The 25,324-nt window shown below is 41.9% G+C and overlaps 1 protein-coding gene across 1 annotated transcript; it reads left to right on the forward strand.

Annotated features, from left to right (window-relative positions):
* GPR137B (G protein-coupled receptor 137B) lies at nt 1–25,305 on the forward strand. The gene is made up of 7 exons (XM_059467246.1): nt 1–464; nt 9,161–9,210; nt 14,005–14,227; nt 18,046–18,199; nt 20,148–20,272; nt 23,092–23,216; nt 24,700–25,305. Exons 1-7 carry the CDS (start codon nt 96–98, stop codon nt 24,809–24,811), a joined length of 1,158 nt encoding a protein of 385 aa, XP_059323229.1. The 5' UTR covers nt 1–95; the 3' UTR covers nt 24,812–25,305.
* The last annotated feature ends 19 nt before the right edge of the window (nt 25,306–25,324 follow it).

Consider the following 25,324-nt stretch of genomic DNA (forward strand, 5'->3'; position numbering starts at 1 on the left):
TCTTGATTCCTATGCTGTAGGAAGATGAAAGGAGAAGGAGGAGGAGGCAACAGCGGCAGCCAAACTTAAATAATTCTGACGATTGCCGATATCAAATGGAGGCCCCTGAGTGGGACCCACTGAAAAATGACACCCTTCCGCCGACCCTGACGCCAGCTGTCCCTCCGTATGTGAAGCTGGGCCTGACCATTGTATATACTGTTTTTTATTCACTGCTTTTTGTGTTCATCTACGTTCAGCTCTGGCTGGTCCTTCACTACAGGCACAAGAGGTTCAGTTACCAAACTGTCTTTCTGTTTCTGTGCCTGTTTTGGGCCTCTCTTAGGACAGTGCTCTTTTCATTTTACTTCAAAGACTTTGTCACAGCAAATTCTCTCAGCCCCTTCATCTTCTGGCTTCTTTATTGCTTCCCAGTCTGCCTCCAGTTTTTCACCCTGACCCTGATGAATCTTTACTTCACACAGGTAAGCAACAGATATTTAGTTGATTAAATCTAGCTGAATGGTAAAGCCTTATTATGTGAACATCATGAGAAAAATGTAATTTACAAATGTACCTTGGCAATGCAAAAAGCAAATTTCAGTTGTTTATTTGGGTATTTTAACTTCTGGTCTATATGCCAGTGATCAGTGTTACCATGAAACCAGAGCCTGAAGTGATCACTGCAAGAATATCAATTAACACGTCTACTGTCTATAAAAATAATTCAGAGACCGGAGAAAAAATGTATAGGAGAGCTTGGAATTTGGACACCCAAAATGTCTTTTTATTATTATGCCCTATTATTGTTGTTAGACTTTAAAAACCTCCTGTCTTACCAGACTTGATCTCTGTGTGCAGAATTGTACTGTCTGATTTTGCCAGCAACAAACCCCCAGTCCCAGTTTTTTCATAAGTTGGCTGACGTTTCTCAGTGAGGTTTCTATTATGTGTATAACAATCAAAACTGTTGATGGAATCCTACTGTGGGCCTAAATTCCTGTTAGGATCTCTATTACAAACAGCTTTGACTCTTTTCAGTAACTGCTAAGTGTTGTGCACAGATACACCCTCTATTTCAAGGACTCTCTGATGTAAAGGTAAATTCACTGTATATTGGAGTAAAGGAAACAGTGTCTCCATTTCAGGAAGAGGTCTTTAGAGCGTATCTGTGCCATGGACATCTAAGAAGTCAGATAAGTTAAGCTGCACAGGGCTCCAGGTTGCTGCAGCTAGAATTGCTTGGAAATATTTATGGTGAGCGTGGTGATCTTGCACTTGGCTGAAGGACGGGATGTTGGCATGCTGAGACAAAGAAAGGCTGCTGGGCTTGCCTAAGATCTCACAGGAAACTTGCAGGAGGGCAGATACTGAATTCTTTACCTCCTTATTCCCACTGTAGTGCCTGGAGCAGGATACCAAGCCTGCACTCATGTGGCCCTGATCAAAGTCCACTTTCCCAGTGCAGAAGCAGTTAGTCAGGAGAGCATCAGCCAGCCCTGGAGCACACCAGGCAGTGCTCTGGATGCTTTGGGTGTTGCTGTGTGCCCCACTTGGAACCAGCTGTGTGCTTGGGGCTGGTGCTTCTGTAGTCCCCATGGTGTGTAACAGTGCTCTGTAGTGATGACAGCCTTATCAATTCTGAACAGCCTGACTGGAGACATCAGGCTGCATGCAAGGGCTGCTCTCCCAGAGCTGGAAAAGCAGCAATGGTAAGCATGACAGCTGTAAGAAGATCACTTGAGTTGTAGAGGGTATTAAATACTTAGAACCACATATCCAGTTTTGTGCTTAGGTTTGCTTTCATGGATTCAGTGTCTGAAATGTCTGCTAACTCATCCTGCTCCACTCCCTGGTACTTGAGATATATTAAGGGATTACAGGAACCTTTCATCTGCATACTACTCAAATCCAACTCAGGCATGTGGTTACCTATGCTTTATCCCATAGCTATGGTGAGGGTCATTTGATAACTGTGCTGCTTTGCAGGGTCAAATGTCCATCAGCACACAGTCCAGCCCATCACAGTGCTGGGGCTAAGTCACAGCCTGGGGTCAGACTCTTCCCTCAGACATGCATGTGGGGCTGCTGTGGAAGCCTGGAGGCAAAATGCAGCATCCTGGCTCTTGGCCAAGAGAAGCCTGGGCTGGAGCGAGCACAGGGGGGGCACAGCAGTCTGTGCAGTAGTGTCAGCACTCAGGAGGCTTAGTGCTCCAGGTAACATTCCTTTTGTCTGAAAAAGATCTGAAAAGGCAGCACACAGAATGCAGACATTTGTCCTTTTCACTTATTTTTAGCGTCGTTGTCTGATAGCGTGCAGGAAGTACAAGTCAGTGGTTGGAAACAGAAAAAAAGCTAAGGCTGTTGGTTCTGCCTTTGAGACAGAATTCCTGCTTTGTCATCCTGAGTTCTCCTTATCTTCCTCTGAGCCCCTCTGAGAAAGAGTGGAATAGTTACCCCTCTTGAAAAGCTGCTGTGAGGCTTTTGAAACAGTATTTGCAGGGACTTTCAGGGACTTTCAGAGTTTGTGATGTGTGTCATGGTCTTTAAATACCTTGGGCCACTGTAGACAGACTTAAGAATAGTATTGTTGTTTGCTATAGAGCTAGTTGCAGTCAGTGAAATTTAATCTCAAGTATCTCCCCAGCTGAAACAAAGGTTTAAGAAATACAAGCACAGCCATTCTATGAATGCATGACAAAATAGGTGCATGTATTTTTAATTCACTGTTATTAATTCTTTACTTCTAACCATTAAAAGGTGGTTTGGCTTGAAATTCAGCATCTTGTATATAATGTACATCTAGCTTTCCACAGTAGACAAGCAAGAACTAGTGTGGAAGGGGTGGAGAGAGAAAATTTTGTTTTCAGTAATGGCTTAAACTTCACAGACCTGTTTAGAAACAGCTTTTATCCTTTTATTCTCTAGAAGACAGGCAAGAAGAGTCTGCAGCTGTGTCTCATTGCATGAAACCCCTGCTATTTCACTGGTGCTTAGCTAGAGGGAAAGAAGTGATCTGTGTATAGTATAGGTACAGAGCACTGGAAGAGATCCCATGGGATCTCTGGAATTTGTAGGGTTTTATTATCTGCTGTCGAGCACCTACCATTCCTAAATGTAGCACTGCTAGGAAAAATCATAAATGTAGATGTGAGAGGGAAAAAAGTGGTTAAAAAATATTGCAAATCCTCCTGGCCAAACAAAAACTCATTTGGGAAGTGCCAGAGGGCATTTTTCAAATAACAAGCACCTTTGAACTTGATGGAAAGTTAGCCACAACTATTCTCTTTTTTAATAGGTATCCCAAAGCCATAGGGAATTTCAGATGTATTTCATGTGTAGCAGGACAGATGAACCCTGATGACATCAGCACAGCAGAGTTTTGTCCCCAGACCTGAGCATCATCAGCTGCAGCAGAAGAACCTCTAGTGTGTTGGAGCAGGTTGCTAAAGGAGGAGAACTATGAACAAAAGAGAAGTTAGAATCAAAATAGTTTTGACTCAAAATGGTATCTTTGGGTTGAGAGCCAAGTTGAGGGTCCTTTGATACAGTTGTAATGCCCTACTTAGGGCATGTTAGAAAGGGTGCTGCAGATAAGGCTTATAGAATATGTGTTACTCTCAGAGATTCCATACTGGAGAAAATGAATATGATTTTTAATGGAATAAGTAAATGTATTAGAATTTATTAATCCTGTGTCTGTATTGATTTCCTTCTAAAGAAAAATAATAGTGTGATCTATGCTCTCAGGAGGGGAGGCCCTCTGCTACTTGGAGATCATTAAAATAAATCTCAAATGAAGATGAGATCCAGTGGCACTTTTGTAAAACAATAGCACAACGCCAGCAAGTAACAGCTCTGTACCAAGATAGCCCCTGATCCTGATCCACCACATGGGGAGCCAAGGTGTATTTCCACCTCCAGACCAAAAATCTCATAGAGATATTTGCCTCACACATGCAGCTTCCTATGTTTTATTTTCTGATAAATGACATATTTTCCATTTTAAAGGGAAAGAAGTGGAGGATCCCACAGTGAGGCATCCCAGGCTAATGAAAAATGTGAGGATTTCAGGACTTGGATACTCCTTTATTTATGTCCTCAAATCTTCCCTGTCCCTGACAAGGGGACACTGAAATGAGTCCTCAGGCTTTACAGTTAGTGCTGTGAGTAAAAGACTAAAGAGGCTCTGGGAAAAAAATAAGTTGCCTTTTCTGGTGCATGTGAGGGGTGGGCAGAGAAGCACTTGCTTCACTTTGTCCTGTTTGCTCAGGCTTTGCATTTCCCTGGGGAACAGAAAACAAATGAAGCAGGAGAGAGGCTAGGATGGAGGGTTACAGGCTCAAAGAACAAGGTCAGGGCCAAAGACCGTGAGCTATAAATTTCCCTCAAAATCCCAGGCCTCCCTTGTGGCCAGGCACAGAAAACAGTTGGGTGGGCTCTAGGTTTTGTCATCAGGTTGGGAACTTCTCCAGGAGGGAGGGAAAGTAGTGCTGAGCTAAAGAGCTGTCAGACAGTATGGGTGGAGAAGGCTGGTAGGCAGATTTTACCTCTCCTTCCTCCTCCCTAACCATCTTCCCTTTTCTTTGGCATCTGGATTGAGAAACTTACCCTGCCTCCCAGGCAGTGCTGATAAAATCAGGGACTTTCAAATGAAGAGAAGTTGTACAGAGTAAGGCAGTTCTGAGGGGAGCTGGCCATGCCTGGCAGGGTGAGGTAAAAACAGCACAAGGCTTTCAGAAACTTTTCATGGATTTCAGTGGAACCAGAGTAAATGGTAGCTCTGGGAGGAGAATTAAGAAAATTCCTCATTCTCTAATTACTGAGGATAGCATTTCAAAAGTTCTCACCAGTCAGAGAACAGAGAGGGCTTTTTATTTTGGATATCTCTTTTTAGCAGAAATTAATAACTCATATATTATAAAGCTTATTATTAATTTATAACAATATTTAGATGTATATAGAACTACACAGGAGTCTAACTACATATGGTAAAGCATCAGCAAATATGTTTGCTGTAAAATGTTGCCCTTACTATTGTATCTACAGAAGACAAATTGCAATTGCAGATTGGCTGGCTGTCAGCATCTGACATGAAGGATGAGGTCATTTGACTTAGAAAATAATTTGATAGGAAAGCTGCTCTTGGAAGTTTACTGTGGCTGTCAGCCCCCACAATCATCCCTGTCCTTTTAGGACTATTTTTACCAATTTGTGGAAGACTGAGGATGGTAGTGAGTCACATTGCCCATGTCTGTAGGCCTTACAAGCTGTGTAGAATTTAGAGAGTAGAGGGAAAACCTGCCTGTTTTGGGAAATCTGATCCAAATAAAAGAATGAACATGGAAGAAGGAGAAGAAGGGGAAGGTGGGCCTGGGACTGAAAGATACACAGCTGAAGAAAAGGTACATGTGCTGATGATGAGATTGTGGCATTATTTTCAGGTTTCAAAGGGAAGTTTGCATGGAGTGTGACAGAGGAAGAGAGGGACTGTGATGAAAGGAACTGGGAAGGGAAAATGCATGCTATTGTTCTTATAGGGTTTTTGACGTGAGAAGTGGTAAATAAAGCTGAACTTCGTTCCTGTGCCGAGGGCCAGCTTGAGACATACGCAAGCATTTATCACATATCTGAGGCTTTTTGGTGAGCTGAGCTGTAGCTCCTGTAAAAGTGAATTAATCAGCTAGCATAGGGGAGATTTGTGCCAGTCATCACATCAGTTCAGCTAAATCAGAGCGTGGACACGAAAATTGCTCCAGGGAGATTTTATTTTTCTTTTGCTTTGGGAATATCTGTCTTGGCTTTGACAGCTGTTTCACTGATACCTATAGAGCCAAAGTGGCTCCTGATTAGCTGGAACCCCCATCAGCTACAACAGCCTGGCCCTGTCTGCCTGCTCTGCTGCCCAGCAGCTCTCCAGAGCTGTCTGCAGCCAAGCTGCTGATGGATCCCATTTCATCCCCACTCCTGGGGCCTGGTAACATGTCTCTAAGGTCAGCTGTTTACATCAGTTCGTGCAATGGGAATTTTCTCTGGCTGTATGAAGAGATTTTTGGAGTCCTTTTGAACTGCTGCAGTTTTATATGCCAGACATATACCTCAGGGGAGTGGAGGAGGGAGTGTGAGAATCTCATTTGAGGTTTCCAACCCTTTGGCAGAAACAGAGAGTCAAAACAGGATATTTCTCCTTCAAAGAACAAGCAGAAGGGGAAATACTTTTACGTCTAAAAAGTAACCCTTTAGACATAAGAAAATTAGCAAGGACTTTCACTGCGTTTTCCATGCTCATCTTGGGCCACTCTGAAAGATCGTTTTAAAACAGCCTGCTCTCTGTTTGCTCTTTAGTCTATTCTTAGGAATAGTCTGGTTTGCTCTGGTTTGCTGGAAGACTTACTTAGATGACTCAGATATTGACTGGAAGTTTTCTCAACACTGCTGCGAGGAGGGGCCGTTGAGCAACCAGGCTCTTGAGCTAAATGCTAAAAGCAAAAAGCTGCACCCACACATGTGAGGTATATTGAGATCAGCTCCTGACAACCTTACTCCCACTGAACAATCCTTTATTCTGTGACAATCCCATTGATTACAGCAGGGCTACTCATGAGCTAAAGCCCCATCAGTTTTTAGGCAAAAGTGGCAGAATCTGGCTGCCTGTGCTCCTGCCTAGCAGTGAATTGGTAAGAATTCTCCATGCCTTAAAGTGTAGCTTTCATTCTATATAGCATCCTTTCAGTTTGGTGGGTTTTTTCTTTAGTTTTGGTTTGGGTTTTTTTGGTTTTTTTTGTTTGTTTGTTTGGGGTGGTTTTTTTTTTTTTTGTTTTGGTTTTTTTGGTTTTTTTTTCTTTCTTTCTTAATGGTCATTTTGCTCTGAAAATTTCAGAACATGTATCACCTAGGACAGGTTCACCAAATGCAGAACCACAGTAACAGCTGCATTGGTGATCTTGAATCTTGAGATCCCGTTGGATCTGCAGCAGAAGCATCACATTTGGTTTTACCTAAGTTATCCATGGAGATTTTGCTGGGCAGTGGTCTTGGATTGGTTTATGTGACAGTACCTTGTGACTTAAGAGGGATGAGTAGAAAATTTTTGGGGAACCACTGGAGATGGTATTTAGGAACTTGATATTTGCTAGGTTTTGTGAAACCAGAACAACTCATTGCCCGCTGGAAATTGTTTGTCATGTGAAGTTCTTTGCAGAGGCTCTGAACTCTTATGTTCAGTGCAGCTCATGAAAGATGTCATAATTAATGGTAGAATGTGTATAAGTGATACAATAGGTGAGGATTGTGGAATGACCCTAGAGACGAGGATTACTCGTTTAGTTTCATTGAGATCAGGAATCTGCTTCCTCCCTCCCTTCCAGAATAAGCAGGGTACAAAATGTATCTGAGTAGTATTTTCAACCTCATCCCCTCTCTGAAAGTGACAGCTACTCTTTATGCACAGCAGAAGTGCAGAACATTTGCAAGCCCCTTGTACCTTTCCTTTCAAAAGCAAGTAAATAAAACAACCTAAAACTTCTTCCTGAACTCCTGTGAGATTTCGTGATCCAGGAATTTGGAGAATGAATCACAAAACTCCTCATTAAGGGATACTATCAGAGATGTTATCTATTTGAAAACAGTATCAATGGTTGCAGAATATTTTTACAGACTTTTTTCTCCCAAGTTTTCAATTTTATTCTCAGTTTGCTGAAAAACTCAGTGCTCTCTGCTGCTTCAGCTAGTGTTAAGCAAGCTGAAGTATCACAAAAATAATTTCCATGTCAAGGCAGCTGTTTATGGTGAATAGGAGTTAAATGACAAGTTGTTCCAGGAGATCTGGAACAAGTTGAGCCTGATTTTCTCCAGATCTATGTCTCATGATTGACTCTCAGTTGTTCCCATAACTGGAGAATTTTTTACAATATTTTGCTATGCAGACTCTCTCCTGTTAGGTGATGTGTAGAATCATTATGTAGGCTTCTCCTCACAGAGGACATATATTAGATACATTGATAGAGTTCCTTTTTCCCTTTAAGTCATTGATTTTTAGAAGGATGATAAAGGATACTTCAAGCATTTTCCCATCAGTTTTCTGAAGTATTTTAAGATTAGTAGAGGCCAGATAAAGAGACTGACAGGTAGACACATTTCTACAGTCACATTGTGATCATTTAAGTCCTGTTTCCTTGGAAAAGCATAATAATCATAGCAAATATTATGCAAACATAACTAAAGGGCATGCAAAACCAAGGTAAATGGATAAGATAGCAGAACCTGAGGAGAAAATGATTGGGAAACTACCCAGAATAAGTCATACATCATGAGGTTTTTATAATACTTGTAACCAGTGTGCTTTGTTGTTGGTTTAAATGAACATTTGTAAACTAAGTTTTTGTTTTGGAGCATTTGTAAACTAAGTTTTTGTTTGGAAACCATGTTAGCTTATAAAAAAGCAGTGGTACTTTCAAGTGATTTTTTAATAAATAAGATACAAAACATGGTAATATATTTTTGTATAATTTCTGATGATGGTTAAACAACTATGACTGATGGCTCCTAGCTACATTATAGAAAACTTTGTCAGTATTTTATCTTTTCTGGTACAGCAAGCCAGCTGCTGGGCATGAGCTATCCCTCTGTAAAAGCACATATTGTTGTACAGAGAAGAGACAGTCAGCAGAAGCCAATTAATACCTCAGAGTCAAATAATGAGTTTGGCTCTCAATGGTATCTCTTTGGCAATGCAACAAGAATGTGAAAGTATCTATCTAATTTCAGGCCTGGTTACTGTGATAGGCTCTTCATGGGAACATTTGGCCTGGTGTGAACTGGTCTGTGTGAGAGACATGTACTGTCAGGTCATGTAAGAGCCTACAATAGTTTCCCTGCATGGTTGTGCTGGCATTGATCCTTTTGTTAATACTGATATAAAGGACCTTATTCCTAAACCAGAGTAAGGGAAAATAATAGTGTAGGCAGTTTGTGTACAAGTGCATCTGATCACCTGCTGAGTGGTTCTAGTACTTTGCTTAGGGTTTGCCTGTCATGGGCAAGCAACCCATGCAAATCTGTTATGTAATGAAACCTGTCGTGGCATATCTTGTGGCCTGAGAGACAGAATTGCTGTGACTCACGCTGTCTTTCTTTGCTGACATGTATACTATGTTTGATGCAATATTTTTTTGTTTTGCAGGTAATTTTCAAAGCTAAGTCAAAATATTCCCCAGAGCTACTGAAATACAGGTAAGAACTTTGCAAGCATTCAATGTGGGAGGGAAGAGCCCTACTGCTTGAGAAACATAGTTTCTAATTTGTGATGCTCATATTTCAGCTATTCATATTTGTATACCAATGTTTGATGATGATGGTTCTGAAGCCACCTTCTTCCTATGACCTTTAGGGGACTGTGTCCTTTCTCAACACAGGGATCATTTTTTAGACAGTCACATATTTCAAAAGCAAATATTTCAAATGCAAGTGGAAAACACCTACCCTGGGGATTTGCGTATTGGTTCTTAACATTTGTATTACCAGGTAAATTCAGATCCAGTGCTGAAGAAGCAGAGTGATGTTTTGTTTTTTTGACAGGAATGAGTGGGAGTGGGTATGTTTTAACCTGTGAGGTCAATGTAATAGAAGTCTTAAAAGTTTTGGGAAGATGACGGACAAATTGTGAAGAGAAAGAGCTAGGGAGAATGGGTTCAATTTCATGATGTGTTTGGTAGCTTATAGATAACCTCCCCTGACTCCACAGAGCTGAGGTTATGGTAGATTTACATTTAGGTGGAGAGATTAATTTGGCATCTTGTTGTGGAGGAGAAGCTGTCAGGATGTATTTGAAGGAACCCCAAAGGGCAGTAATGTCCAGAAAGCTTAGGAAGAACTCAATAAATTAATGTTTGTTGTGCCAATGCTTAAAAGCCTCAGTTGGGCAATGCTGTTTAGAAGGAGGAGAGAGAGAGTGGTTGTCTCCATTCTAAAGAAAGAATTTACAATATGAATTCAGGATAATTTAAACTGCAATCTGAATTGTCACTTGCTGACTGTTAGGAGAACATAGTACTGTATGAACAGGGCAAATATTATCACTGTCCTTCTCTAGAAATTTGTTATCCTACTGGTTTTTCATACAGCTTGTGAGGCAATCATCTGTACCAAGTGTTTTGGGAACTATGTTTGGGATAAGGGCAGTACAGTGAGAGCAGGCTTGAGGTGGGCTGGGGAGAGCATGGGAAATGCAGAGTGTGATGGCTGATTCAGGAATCTGGACTCCAGGCTGAACTGCAGCTTTGTACCCCCCTTTTGCACTCAGGTTCCTGTAAGAAGAAAATCCAGGAGTATGGGCTGGCAGACAGGCAGAGCACACCCCAGGCAGGTCCCCCAGAGCAGACGAGGCTGCCCCTGATGGGCACACGGGCAAGAGAGACAGAGAGGATTGCTGTGCACAGAGCCAGCTCAGGGTGGTGGAGGGCTGGCTGTGTACAGGTTCCTGCATGGCTTTAGAGGTGAGAGCTAGAAGCTTTGAACCTCATCTCTTAGTGATCCTTGTGGCAAGGCTTTATTCCTGAACACTGCTTGAAAATGTCTTTCTTGAAGCACAGGAGCTCGTGATATTTAGTCAATGCCTGTGAAGTGACTGCATTAGCGACCTGCATGTAGCTTTTGGAGCATTTTGTTCCTAAATACAAATGTACTGTGGCTAGAATTACTCATGCACAGCCTACCCTCCTCATGAGAGCTCCATGTCCACCCTGACTCTTCCCCACTGGATTTCTAATACAAATCACTCTTGGATCTGGCCCAGTTTTTTTCTTTCTTGTTCAGCTCTGTTGGTAAGGGATTTCAATTGTATTTTAACATCTCAATTGCAGCAGGAGTGTGGTTAGTTTGTCTAAGAGAGCTATATTAATAAAGCTGACCTAATTTCCTATCTTACACAGGGCAATTGAAATTATGTAATATGTGCACAACCACAGATGACTTAATTGTAACAAGCTAGTGGAAGAGCACAGACTTACATAGTGGCTTGTGCTGGAAAGGACTTTTAAAGATTATCTAGTCCATCCCATGTCCCATGGGCAGGGACATCTTTCATTAGATCAGGTTGCTTAGATCCTGAGGGAGAGATAAATGATGGAAAGATTAAAGGCCTACAGACTGGTCTGGAATCTGCACTTACTGAATCCGATATTTCTTCATTACTGAATGTTCACTTTTTCATTTTTTCCCTCCATTTTCTTTTTTAAGTGTGAGACCCTATTGCCCGGTATTGCCATTTTTGCAACAGATGATGGCAACATAAATGGGGCAACTGAGAGGTACTGACACAGGTCTCAGAAATCTGAATAATTTCAGATGCCAAAAAAAAAATTCCTATAAATCCTATTGGGGTATCCAGAATCTTAAGCAAACTTTATTCAGAACAGCTTTTATAATATTAGTAAAAGAGCTCAAGGTGAAGTCTCTGTCCAATTTCATATTTAAACAGTCCTTCTGCCTGTCTCCCTGGACTTGGGCATGTCTTACTGTCACCACGTTTTTGGATGAGGCTTACTGTGCTGTGTGTGCGTGTCTTGTTACACACAAGCCTCAGGCACTGCATACAAAACACAGTAATTTCAAACAGATTTTCTTGTTAAATGAAGCAAATCTCACTGCATTTATCTGAGGTTTTGTTTTCAGCTCAAAGAAAAACTTATGGGTGCATTCAGCCTGATAGAGAAGGAACAGAACAGCCTGGTGTGTGTCTTCCCCAGCCAAAGCAGATTACACAAGGCTCCTTTAAAGACCGGTCCCAAAGTGGGGATTAGGCACAATACACCTTTGAACTTTCACTTGCACTTTCACTGATGCAATCTGGAAACACCTCTCCTGCCCTGCTTTTCTGTTTTCTATAAAACTCCATGTGCTTCTTCATGCCTTGTAGGTGCACTTGTAGTTGAATTGTAAAGATACTTTCTGCCTTTAATCTGCTGAGACCCTAAAACCCTTCCCCTAGAAAGACAGTCTGCATCTCTATCAGTGCTTTTCCATAAATTCAGCAACAATGCTTCTATTGCATTGCAAATCAGGCAGCCATTTCCCCAGCCACATCATGTTTAGAAGGGGGCTGGAAGATCCTCCTGTGAGGAGCTGCACAGCTGAGTGGCCACGACAGCTCACCCTGGCACATATGGGAGTGTGTGGGCATGGGAGTGTGAAAGCACCGGGATTTTTTTGTTGTTGTTTTTTAGTTTGGAGGTTTTTTTTTTGCTGAAGTCTGCAAAGGAGGAGCCTGGCCTGAAAGCTTCTCAGCCTTGCTGGTTGCAAGCCAGTTTGATGCTGCATGCCAGCATGCAGGCTGTGCTGCAGCAGAAGGTCCTTCTGGCTAAGGTGAGCAAGAGGAGAGCATGTACTTGCCGTCCCACAAGCAAGGCAGATGTAAGAGTGTGCCCTTCCTCACAAGCCCCCACAAGGGGACTAGAGATGGGACTTTGGGAGGGGAAGGAAAGGAAGACATGTGACCACTATTTAAAGACTTCTGAGCTACTAATAAAAGCTATAAATGTACCACCATTACAGAGAAAACCATGTGAGAGGGGAGCTTCAGGAGTGCAGTGCTTCCTGCATTAGACTATGAGGTTTAAAGGAACTACCTCCAGCTGCTTATCCTAAAAACAGAGCCCTGCCCTGGGAAGTTAAGAATGAGCACAATCTTCCTGCTGAGAGGGAATTTCCGTGCCTGGCAAGGAAAAAACAGCATCCTTGCTCGCTGCCAGATATAGCTGGAAAGAAAGGCACTGATTCACAAGCTTGTAGGCTTTCAGTTCTCCCTGTAACACAGTTAAACTATCTCAAAGGTGTATCTCCTCCTTTCCTGCCCTCTGAAAGGAAGCCAGCTATGCTTCAGCTTTGTAACTGCATTGATGCTAACCCAAAAGAATATGAATGTGTGAAAGGAAAAGATCCCCATTGGGTAAAGTATTGTTAAACAATTGGAACCGGATTCCTCGGGGACAGTCTGTATGTTTGTTGTATGCCAAATTCAAAGTTCCCAACAGGCATGAAAAGCTGGGGCCAAAACCTCTTGTTCAGTGACTGCAGATTATGCATCTTATCAGTAATTTTCTTGGTCAGCAATGATAATGAACTAAGCAAATGCTTTAAATGGAAGCATGCTCTTTTTTTTTTTTCCTAATGGAAAGCCCCACGGGTTTGTGTAGGCATAAGGAGGAATTACAACCAATAATAAATTTAAAAATTACATACTATGTAATACCTTGATTACATGGTATGCTTATATTCTAAGTATCAGTGCTGGGTAGGTTGGAAAAAAAACAGCTGGATAAAAACAGTCCAACTCCTGGGCTTATGTCTGTCACATTTCAGTTCCATGTCTGCTTCTGTGGTGGTGTAAACACACATTTTTCCTGGCCTAGATGGCAAGATGCCAACCCAGAATCAATATGCATAGTTAAATTTCTTGATGTTTCTTTTAAGAGGTTGACCATGACCAAATTGTTTAGAAAAAGAGACAGAGAAGGAAGCTAGGGAACCAACAACCTGGAGATTTTTTCTGCTGTTAGACACTTCCCTAGTTTGATATCTGATGACAAACATTAACAGTCAGTGATGCTTTACATGGCAGTGGTGGTATAGTAAAACCAGGGTCAAAACCAGTCCATTCCAGGCAGAGGTTTTTTTCTAGGAGTGATTAGGCAGAGGGTTTGTGCTGTGTATGAAGCGCACAGTCTAAGAAGGTGCATGTATTTTTTAAGTAGTTTTTGAGAACTGTGCTGTTCAATTTCTGCAGCAGTCCTCTGTGTTTTGCTGCTTGATATTAGTTGCTTTACTTACAGCTTGTTGTGTAACTGTAAAAACAGGTTTGAAATGGGCTAGGTTAATCTCTCCAGCAATCTGGAGCACTTTGATTTTGGCTCAGGCAGCTGGTTACTCTGTCAGCTGTGGCAGATTTCATTTCCCAGAGTGCAACTTCCAGCTCATGATTGACACTTGCTGAACAATGTTGCTAAAACTGTTTTCTTCTCACTCTCCCAGGTTGCCCCTCTACCTGGCTTCTCTTTTCATAAGTCTCCTCTTCCTATTGGTGAATTTAACATGTGCAGTATTGGTGAGGACACAGAATTCAGAGAGAAAAATCATTGTCTCTGTCCGGGTGGCAATTAATGACACATTGTTTGTGCTGTGTGCTGTTTCACTCTCCATCTGCCTGTATAAGATCTCCAAGATGTCTTTAGCCAACATTTACTTGGAGTCCAAGGTAAGGTACATTTTCAGTTCTTTTCAAGTATCTTCTAAGATACAAGGGCAGTGCAAGGCAAAGCCACAAAGCCTGAGAGATGGAGGCCTTAAACTTCACAGTCTGCGCTTGGCTGGCCATCGTGCTCAGTACATGAATTAAATATTAAATGTTAGCAAGGGAGCTTTTGGTTAAAACCAGTGATCCAAAATATGTGGTTTTGAGACAGATTTTGCATAACTTTTTGGCTGGAGTTTCTCACAGCTCTTTTCAAGCAGACAATGCTTTCTCTGGCTCCCTTGTCTGAAGACCACTTAATTTCAGTACTGCAACGTAGAAGTGGCCTGTACTTCAAAATCCTTCAGCTTGTCAAATCATTGACTAAGTTAACTGTTTAAGGTAGCAGCATGCTGAAGATAAGCCAGACAGAGAAATATGAATCTCCCTTTATATACTTGCATATTCTTGTATATATTCCTATAGATAATGAGAATGTGTTTTAAAAGATAATAGATTATAACTTAGCCAGCTGGGGGAAAGGGTTAAAAGGTGTCTCCTATTATTCTACAGGATGTTCTTTAAAGAAATATTGGTAGGTTTATATCTTTGGACGCATTCAGTGGTCAAGGATCTGGGTGGCATCATGTAAGCACGCTGTGTTGATTATAAAATCAGTGATGATGTTTTCTATCTATAAATAATGAAACAGGGCTTTCAAAAGTCCTTGCACTTGCAGAAGACAGTTAAATCTTGAATTATCAGTTTAACCAATAACATATTGCTGTTACCACACAAAGCCTTTAAAATCTAAGGTTCAACTGCTATTAAGAAAACCTTACCATAGAATTCCTCTCTACATTTACCTAATCAGATGAAATAAGTTCATTTCCTGTTTAATCAAATCCGGCCATGCTGCACAACAATTAAAAGTTCAGGACTGAATAGAAGATTTAAAAACACAGCTCAGTTTTGTTTCTTTCAAGCCTGTCATTTGCTGACCAAAGGGCACTGGCAATGGATTATTTTTATTAGTAAGAAAAGTTTTTCTTGTGCTGCAAATCAGAGAGGCATAAATCTCTGTAACAAAGCAGTGTTAACCTAAAGGAGGCTTTGGGTCTGTTTTAGTTTGGTTTTGGTTTTGTTGTGTTTTCTACTTCTGTGGGAAACCCAACCTTCCTTACTCCAAACTATTTCACAAAGCCCTAAGGTTCTCTAACATTACTGCAGACAGGAAAGGACAGAAGACTCAGCTGATGAAAGTTTAATGTGGAAATGGGAATTTAAGAGTGATTTGCTCCTCTCTGCTGACCTGAGATGGGAGTTCCTCTGAGGACTTCCAGCAGGGTTTGACTGCACATAATTTAGGGGTATAGATGACTGAAACTAACTGTGACTAAAACATCCTGGTTTTATCTGCTACTGTTTGGCCAAAAAGCTATCTAGAGAAGAAAAATCCATTCTCTATAGTGATATGACAGAATACTGTTGGAGATAATGCAGTCTCTGTGGCGCATGTAGGAAGGCATCAGTACTGGCAGCCTTTTATTTGCATTTCCCATTTGCTGGTACATATCTTCCAACCACATGTGAAAACACATTCATCTCCGTGGCCTGGCATGGGGAACCATCGTGGTGCTCTGTGCCAGGGCTGTGCCAGCACCAAGGAGGTCCTCAGCCCTGCCTTTAGGTGCTGACTTGGGCTGGTTCTCTGCTGGGACACACTACCAGCTTGGGGCTCCCCTTCTTTTCTGCAGGGGTCTGTGACAGAAAAACGATTCCTCTGGATTTACTTTCACTGCTTCTTTCTCCCTTCACCAACCCACTAAATTTATCTGAAGCATTTGAAGTGAATGGAAGCAAAACCAGGACACTTTTTTCTGCTTTTTTGTATTTGGGATGGTAATTTGTTAAATCTCTACACATTTAACTATTAACTGTTAAAGAATGACAGCTATGTAGGGAAATTATACAGGGAAATACCAGCCCCGTTCTGCTCTTTGCTTCTGCTATCTGCAATCTGTAAATGCCACCGAGCTGGGACATGGTATGTGCCAGTCAGCAGCTTCTCTCTGCTCTCTCTCCCTCGGTTTCCATGACAGCACCACTGACTTGTTGGTATCGAAGGAGAACAGAGAAGTGCCTAGCAAACATTTCCTCTTCAAAGCATTTCCTGCTTGCTGGTATTGCCACAGCTTTCACCCCTGCCTGCTATGGATCTGGCTTCAGTTCCTGAGTAGCTGCAGTCTCTTGGCTCACTCCTGACATGGCTGCAGGTTATGGCCTGGTGAACGGTGGTGTTTGCAGGCTGTTATCAGCTGGAATTCAGAGACATTGACTGCAGTGGGTATTTTCAGAGCCTGGCTGTTCACTGAACCAATGTTATTTTACTGGGAAGACAGGCAAGCTTGTTTTCCACAGACTTTTTCAAATACTCCCTGAGCTTCTCTTAACTTATGCTCACTGGGGAGGGCAGACTGAGGAGCTGGGTCAATAAAGCTGCAGGGCTAACACTCAACAGCGTGGGTGAGCAGCACTGCAGCCCTGGTAGTCTCCTGAAGTCCAGGAATTCAGGACATGGTGGCTTGATGACTTCCCCTGATACTACTTTAGTCCTTCTGCTGTGTCTGCTCTGCCAACCACAGTGCTTTGAACCTCTGACCCTCAGCTGCAAACCTGGAAGCAGTGTGTGGGCAGAGGGAATAAGATGCAGACTTTCCAGTCTCCTGCACTGATTTAAAAGGTCCTGTGGCAGGGAAAAGCAGCTTCTCTCTCAGCCTGTCTCTCTCACATAGATGAAAGGAAATCATCCTCCTGGTGTGAGTCTCTGTCAGAGAGGGAGAGGGCAGGGCTAGAGAAGCAAATGACTGCAAGGCAACTTACCTCTAAATGGACACAGCACATTTACCCATCTCTCCTCCTTTAGTTGTGCAAAGCACTATTCCAGAGCCATCAACAAAGAATTTACTTGGAGTTTCTTTCAAAGCCAGTCCCATTTTTGTACGTCTGCCTGCCTCTCTGATCAGACTCACACAGGTCCCTGCAGTCATGGCTCCTGGATTCCTTCCTTCCATGCTTCCTTCCTGCTACAACTCCTGTGCTGATGTCTCAGCCCCTCTCAGTGACCCGGTCCACTTGACATAGTGGCAAGTCAGGCACTTAATCCTCCCACTGGATCAAGGTCTTTCCCCTGCTTTGTCCAGTCTTCTCTCTATGGCTTAGGAACTGTTCCAATTTCACCCTGCAGTCTCATTCCTCTCCTTGTGCTCAAGCTGCCACTCTGACTGCCCTGCCACGGTCACTCAGCTCATAGGCTGCGCTGCCACTTTGTCTCCTCTGTGTTGACATTAGCTGAGGCAGGATGTTCTGTTCCTGTCTGTGCTGTGCTTAAGTGCTGACTGTTATGACCTGCTCTGTACTTGTGAAATTGGTGCAAAGCAAGCAGTTGTAAAAAGATGCAAGGTTGCATCATGCTAGCCAGCATCTGATACAGGATGCTCTGTAGCTAGTGCAGAGCTGAAGGCTGAATTCTGTTGCTCCACCGCATGCCAAGTGTGGGTCTTCTGTGTTTTCACTGCTCTGAAAATAGCACTTGTTCAATAAAATGTAAAAATTAGTCACAGCCCATCTTGCTAAGGGCTGGAACTGCTACTGTTGCCTGGAAACCACTGTGCTGATAAAATACAGGAATATACATAAAATAGGATATGTTAGCCAAAGAAGGAAAGACAAAAAGTCAATTGCATGAGACAGACTAGCATGACAACTCTCGAAGTCCATGCAAAGCAAAGTTATTCTCAGCTTCCCTTATGAATAATAACCTGTGCTTAAATCTCTTCCAGGGCTCATCTGTCTGTCAGGTGACAAGCATAGGAGTGACTGTTATACTACTTTATACCTCACGAGCCTGCTACAACTTGTTCATCTTATCGTTTTCCCAAACCAAGAAAGTCAACTCTTTTGATTACGATTGGTACAACGTGTCAGATCAGGCAAGTATGAAAATATTTGCTAATGAGAAAACCTAATTCTCTAGCTGATGATTGACTTCCTAAATGCTATCACAGGAGGAATAAATATATTCAAACCCTATTTTATTTCTTTTATTCGACGCACTAAGATTGTTTTGCTCCAGAAATACAAATATCTGATCATTTTGGCATAAGGATAAAAATTACAGTTCTGTCCTAAAAGAAAAAAAGTAACCACAAGACAAATAAATTTAAAAATCAATCTTTTGTTTACATTGATTTTGTTGTCAAAAGAAAGAGCACCTTTTCTTAAAACATGTATTGTGTCCACTGTAAGGACTGTAATGTACTTAGAGAATCAGAAAAAAAGTACTTGATTCCACTGAAATGCTCAGCTCTAAGACATCATAACACCTCCCACTACCATCCAGGGCTGTGGGGTTATTTACTTTAATTCTGGAATTAGCATGATAATTTCTGTTGTTTGAGGATAAGGCTATGACTCTTCCCAACCTTTAATTGCAAGCGACAATTTACACTGCAAATTAACAGTAATAAAAATTCTAAAGGAAATAGCAGGAGATTCTTTGTTGAATTCTAATAAATTTCAGTATCTAGCTCCTTTCTTTGCTTTGAAGAGTGTATTTAGGTCCCAGTATTTTTCCAGCTCTGGGCCAGGGTCTGGATCATGTGTATCTTTTATTTTGGTCTCAAAATCCCTTGTCTCCCCTGCAACCAGCAAGCACCTGCAGACCCAGAGCAGTGTTCCCAGCCATGCAAGGACCTTGTATTGCCCAGGTGGCCAAGCAAACCTGCAGCCATTAACAAATTTCTGTTGAGCAATAGGTAAAACTCTAATTAAGAAGTAGGTAAAGAGTAGGATAGGATTGCCCTGAGGACCTTGTTATGAGTAAGTTGAGTAGGGTCTGTCAAGGGACCTTTAATCAACCCTGCTGCAGTGCAGAGAAGAGGACTGCAGGTGTTGCCAGTGGAATTAGAGCACAGAGGTTTAGGCAGAAGGGCATTAGGCTCTGACTTTCTCCTAAATCAAACAATTTCCCTCTTGTTAAGCCGTGAGGAGTTGCTGCTGGTCCTGGTGACCCTTTGCAGGGGACAAACAACTTGTTCTCTCAGTCCTATAGTCTGAAGTAACAGGGGCTGGTATGGCCGGACTTAACTTGGTCCTGTTTGCCCTCTGGAGACAGAGGTTGTTCACTGGGAGCTCACTGGAATGCTTTTCAGCCCTTGAGTTACTACTACATTTTTTGAACATCTATTCTGGCTTGTGACATTAGGGTTGCATGGATTTTGGGGTAAGTTATTTGAACTATATGTAAAGAGCCTGGAATGAAGGAGTGGGTACTCAATCTGGTACCAGACTCAAAAGACACTTTTACAATTACAGCCCAATAAATGTACTGTAGCATTGCTCAGGTTACTGGTCAGAAGCACCCTTTTCTCTTCTTTACCAAACACATGAAAGGACAAGATTTGCCCTCTGTAGCTATGGGCAGTGCTGGAGGTCTAGAGAGAAGATCACAGCTAATGCTGCAGTGCCAGCAGTTATTCAGCCTGAGAATGTGCACCAATTTGAACAGACCCAAGCCTTTCATTTTTAAAAGCAATGCCCTTGACCGTTGACTGTTCCTTTACAATTATTTCCAGCAGGAAAGGGATTGGAAAACTAGTTTCTCATCACCTGAATTTTATCACTTCATCAAGTGATTGCTTCCCAGGCTTTTAAGCTGGGAAGACCCCTGCATTAAACTGATATTTCTGAAGGAAAGATAGCAGGAGGAGGAAAGGGAAATCATGTCCCCAAGATAGCATATTGATTTTTTACTATGCCTTTTATCATTAGCCAGATTGATCTGGCTCTACAGAATGGAATTTCTGGCATTGCCTCCTGCACCTTCAAATGAGCTGCCATCTTTATTTTTAAACACTTTACTCTTTTACTTTTCAACAGGCAGATCTGAAATGTCAGCTGGGAGATGCAGGTTACATAGTGTTTGGAGTGATCCTTTTCATCTGGGAGCTCCTGCCTACTTCCTTGGTTGTGTATTTCTTCCGTGTCCGAAACCCTACAAAAGACCTAGTAAGTGGAATTTGTCAGTGTGTTTGCTAGTGTAATATCCAGGTAGGTCTGAGTGGCTCAGCTGCTCAGGGATCTTTTGCTTCTTTATGTTCTGACTTCTCTTTTTCAATGTGTCCTTGGCAGAAAAAGAGCAACCAAAACTTCCTGCTTCTTTATGCTAACTCCTCTTGAAAGAAACTCATCAGGTTTATCCAGAAAGAAAGGCCAGGTTCTCAGGCAGGTTATCTAAAAAAATCAGGAAATTTCTGAAGTGTAGGGACAACTTCCCTTTGAGATAATGCAGCATTTTACTGGAATCGGTGGAAAAGGAGTTTGTTATCCAAACTTGGCATCTTTCATCACACAGCAGTGAAAATGCTTGTGTGCTAACAGTTCAACAAGGTTATGAAATAATAGTTGAAGTTTTTCCAAGTCAAAGACCAGTGGCCATAATAAGCACTTGCTGACTTGTTGGCTATTTCAGAGGACCAGAAATTAAGGTGTGAGTTGTAAGGATAATTCTCCATAAATGTCCTTGATATCTAAGTAGTTAATAGATGGACAAGCATTTTTTGTAGCTGTAGGCAATGTCTCCTGGTGAGGTGGTTGACAGGCACACAGGCAATACCAGCCCTCACTAGGATTACTGAGGTAATGTCTCTGTTTCTGTAGGCCAAATTAAACCAAAGCTAATATTATTCAAAAGGGATGTAAATGGTAAATACACAAGTAAAAGAAACAACAGAATAACCTAGACAAGGGAATGAGTTTTATCCTCATGTGCACATTTCAGAGACAACGATAAAGCCAAGATGAACAAGGAAGCAGTACCTGACATTGCACTAGAAAACCCGATGGATCCCAGTGCCTATGACAAAACCATCTCAGACTCACTCCTGGTTAGGAGTTAACCAGGACAACTGCAAAGAGAAGAAATGTTTTTAAGTATAGGCCAGAGGTCCTGCTCTTCTAAAAAGTGACCACAGAGAGATCTCATTTAATTTAAAGTGGGCTTAATAAGACTAGACCTGGTGGCCAAGTTTGGATAGTGTGGGGAGATTCAGAGAGAATGAAAATAATGGAAGTAATCTAATCGCTCATTTTGAAAACATGAAGGTTTGGAATCCTAAGTAAACAAGAGCTCAAATGGAGTCAAACAGGCAGCATTCTCTCACAAGAGCATGGCAGTAACATGTATAACATATTTTTGCATTGTAATTTGCAGAAAGCCTTAAATCTCCATTAAGATGCAATTCAGAAGAGGCAATCAGTGATACTGCCTCAGTATCTGCAATTGTATACTGCAATCAGTATCACTTCTTTTATGGATATCTTTTTTTAGTGTAAACAGTATTTGTCACATGGTTTAGGTCATATATAGATTTTTTTTTTCACATAGGACAAATATTTATTGGAAGACCAGAAATAAGTAGAACTGAACAAAAAAATGAAGAGATTGTAGCAAAAGAAAGCTGAACTTCAGTGTGAGGTTGCCACAAGAGGGAGACCAAGAGCCGCAGAATTTTAGGCTAATGCATTCAGTAGGCTGCTACTTGGCTAGAAAGCTCGGGGTTAGAATTAAAGCTAACCCTCCTTTAGTTAAAAAAATCATAACAACAAGTCTGATTAGGTAAAAATCAAAATTATTCTTTAATTTTTAATAAACAATCCTGAGAAATAGTTCTTTGGTTTAATGGTTCATTTGGGACTTCAGAAACAAAAAGTTTGAATAGAGGCATCCTGCATTCAGCATTACTCAAATATTAAATAATTCAGTGAATATTAAACAATTCACTGAAATAATAAGTGTTTATAGCCTGGAATGAGCTGTCTGTTGGCTCTGGTGCTGACACAGGTTTACAGCAGCATGTGGCCCTATGCCTTGTTGTACCTTTAACCATACAAATGTTGAAAATGGGGGCATGACAGAGATGCACTTAATCCTCTTTCCATCTTTGTCAAAGTTATTTAACACATAAAATAAAGGGAGAGATCAAACTGCTCTCCTTTTTAAGGCCAGGGAGAAGATGTCATCCTGGCTTATCCACAGGCACCTCTCTTCCCTGGGGATGGGAGCAGTGGATCAGTGGTTGAGGCTCAGTGGGTTCTTAGATGTCCCTCTGTGCTGTTTCTGAAATCAAACTGATTTCTTGCATCTTGTATGTTTTCTGTTCTGAATCACAGGGAAATGCTTTGTAAATGAAAGTGTTATATGTACACTCCTTTCCCTGTTTTGTCAAAGGACCTGACCTCAGGATTTGACCCTCACAGCACATTTGACCCTCACTGTAGATTAGATACTGAAATTGCTTGGTGAGGGCCTAAGGGACTTCTCACATGTGGGTTCACTAAACAGGATGCCAAGCTTCAACATGATCAGTTCCTGTGGTAAGGGAGGTAAGGCACCAGAAGAGAGTGTTAGCAATGTGGGAGGTAAAAATCAAATCTCTTTAGATGTTTCATACCTTTCCTTCAGCTCCTCAGCTGCTTCCTACTGCTCACTTCAAGTCAGCTGCCTGAAAGCATGAAGTATCCTGGATGGACAGGAATTCAGCAGAAAGGTTGAATGCAGACTGGTGGCTTCAGAAGAAGGTCAGGTGTTAGCTGAGAAATAAGGATAAATAAATAGCTGTTGAGATGAATATCACTATGCTGGCAGACATGAACAGTAAATGCAAAACTATTTCAGTTGTCTTCAGCAAATGCAAAACTGCATGTTTTATTTTGGAAACTGTGAGGTAAGTTGGCAGCAACTTCTTCTGGAAGTCAGGCACCAGGCAATTGATAAACAGCTATTTGATAGATGTTGCAAATACTGACTGAGGTTTCCCTTCCCTCAGGCCAATGCAGGAATGGTCCCAAGCCACGGCTTCAGTCCCAGGTCTTACTTCTTTGACAATCCCCGCAGATACGACAGTGACGATGATCTGGCCTGGAATATTGCACCACAGGGGGCACAGGGCAGGTGAGACACAAGAGCAAACTTCTTGCTGCCCAAAACAGAAACTGGAGGAGCAGGAACTCTGACACACCACAGAAGATGGATGTGAATTGTCTAGCTGCAATTGCTGTGTAAATCCCAACAGGGTGAGGGGAAGCAAAAGGGGAAGCTGAAGTGGACAGGCAGCACTGAGTGACTGTGGGGGTCCAAGGGCACTGTAGACACCATAAAGACACAAGAATGAAAATCGTTACATAATTTAAGAATTGTACCAACGTACTGCTCATTGAAAAACTCAGGTCAGAACTTTGTTTCATCCTCTATTTCTTCCAAGAATGGCTTCAGAAATTCCATTTACTCATTCAAATGTGAAAACAAGACTGCCTAGAAAAACAGCTGTCTCCCTGCTCAGGCAGAGCAGAGAAAAGCTGGACAGCGCAGGCAGCATCTTGTGATGGTTGTAGCGAGAGGCCTTTCAACTTAGGTTGCCCTGTAACATAGCTAAATATCTGGAAGGTGACCTGAAATGAAGTGGCCATCAACATTCCCACATGGTGAAAGATTAGAAAAGTCCATCAAACTGCTGAAATCCCACACAACCCAGAACTGGCACAAAAATTCTGTCTTCTCTGCTCAGGTGTGATGTTTGGGAAAGGATTCCAGTCCAGGAAGGAGCAGTTCACATGAAAAATGGTAGCACCCAATTCAGAGAAGGAAAGGCACTGACAGGACTCTATCCTGCCCTGAAAGGAGTCTGAGTTGTGTTATCCCTTTGTTGTTGCTTTAGCTACACAATGATATGAATATATTAATGTAACCCAGATCTAGTTCTTGTCGCTCATTCAGATGAGACAGTGTAGTCACTGTCTGTGAGCCCAGACCATGGCTCAGTGAAGTTGCACACTCACTATTTACAGTTATCAGTCATCCTATTCCTGCATTAATTATTTTTTCACATAGTAACTAAGCCCATGGAGGATGCTAGAGGTGGTTTTGAGCCAGCCTGGTATCACCCTGTCTTCCACACTGAGCCATCAGGGAGCCAGCCACACTGGTAACACATGCATAGCTCCCACTGGAAGGCAAACCAGCCACATGCATTGGGAGAAAAGACAGCATGGCAGAGCTGCAAACCATGTCCTGGGCTCTGGGACCCAGACACAGGAGGTTTAGATCTCTGACAGGCCCTTGCAGTGCCAGGACTTGGCAGGGATGAGCAGCACCATTTCTGGGATTTTCCAACACCTTCCTGAACAGCAAATCAGAAAGGGGGGGGGGGTCTTCAGGGAGTTGAGAGAATCAGGAAATAGATAATGAACATTTGGGCCAAAATAATTGACAGATTGGAAAAATAAATAGCTGCCTGTACCCCTGGTTGGGGGTTTATTTTATTTTTGCACTTCAGCATGAGAACTATCTCTACATAACTGCATTTCCCCCATGTTCTCTAACTAGATGCTTAAAGAACCAATCTGCCAGTCACTAATTCTTCTATTTTCTTTCTCAGTTTCTCTCCAGACTACTATGACTGGAGCCATCAGAACAACAGCTTCATGGCTTACATAGGATCCCTCCAACAAGATCCAGCACTGGACACAGACCGGCCGAGCCCTATTTAACTTCAATCAAGTACAGCAATCTAGGACATTCCAATGTTACAGCCAATGTTCCGAAAAACAAAGCTTAGCAACTTTTCTTCACCTTTTGGTTTTTAGAAATTTTCCTATGCACACATAAATGAAGAACCTTGCCATGAGCTTTTCATAGTTCAAGGAGAAGTATAAGCTAATGATTTAAACTTTGAAGACTGTTCCAATTAATACCTTGTTCTAAGCCATGGTATTTTGGCTTTGAATAGAGTTGTTAGAAGGTATAATTTAATCATTTTTATGCTCATTTTAAAAGAGCAAATTTCATGAAGTGAAATGGCATAATTATTTTCTAAGTATTTTTATTTTTACACTGTGTATAGTTAGAAATACATGATTACGATCAATATACTGTAAACACATGAATAGATTTTTCAAATGCATGACAGTTGCAATTTTTATGTGCACATAAAAGCCTGTAAGAAAACAATATCAACCCAATTAAATACTTCTTTTCAAGTTACTGCTATGTCCTCAGAGCAC

This window comes from Ammospiza nelsoni, chromosome 3 (assembly GCF_027579445.1).
Source record: "Ammospiza nelsoni isolate bAmmNel1 chromosome 3, bAmmNel1.pri, whole genome shotgun sequence".
Taxonomy (NCBI): domain Eukaryota; kingdom Metazoa; phylum Chordata; class Aves; order Passeriformes; family Passerellidae; genus Ammospiza; species Ammospiza nelsoni.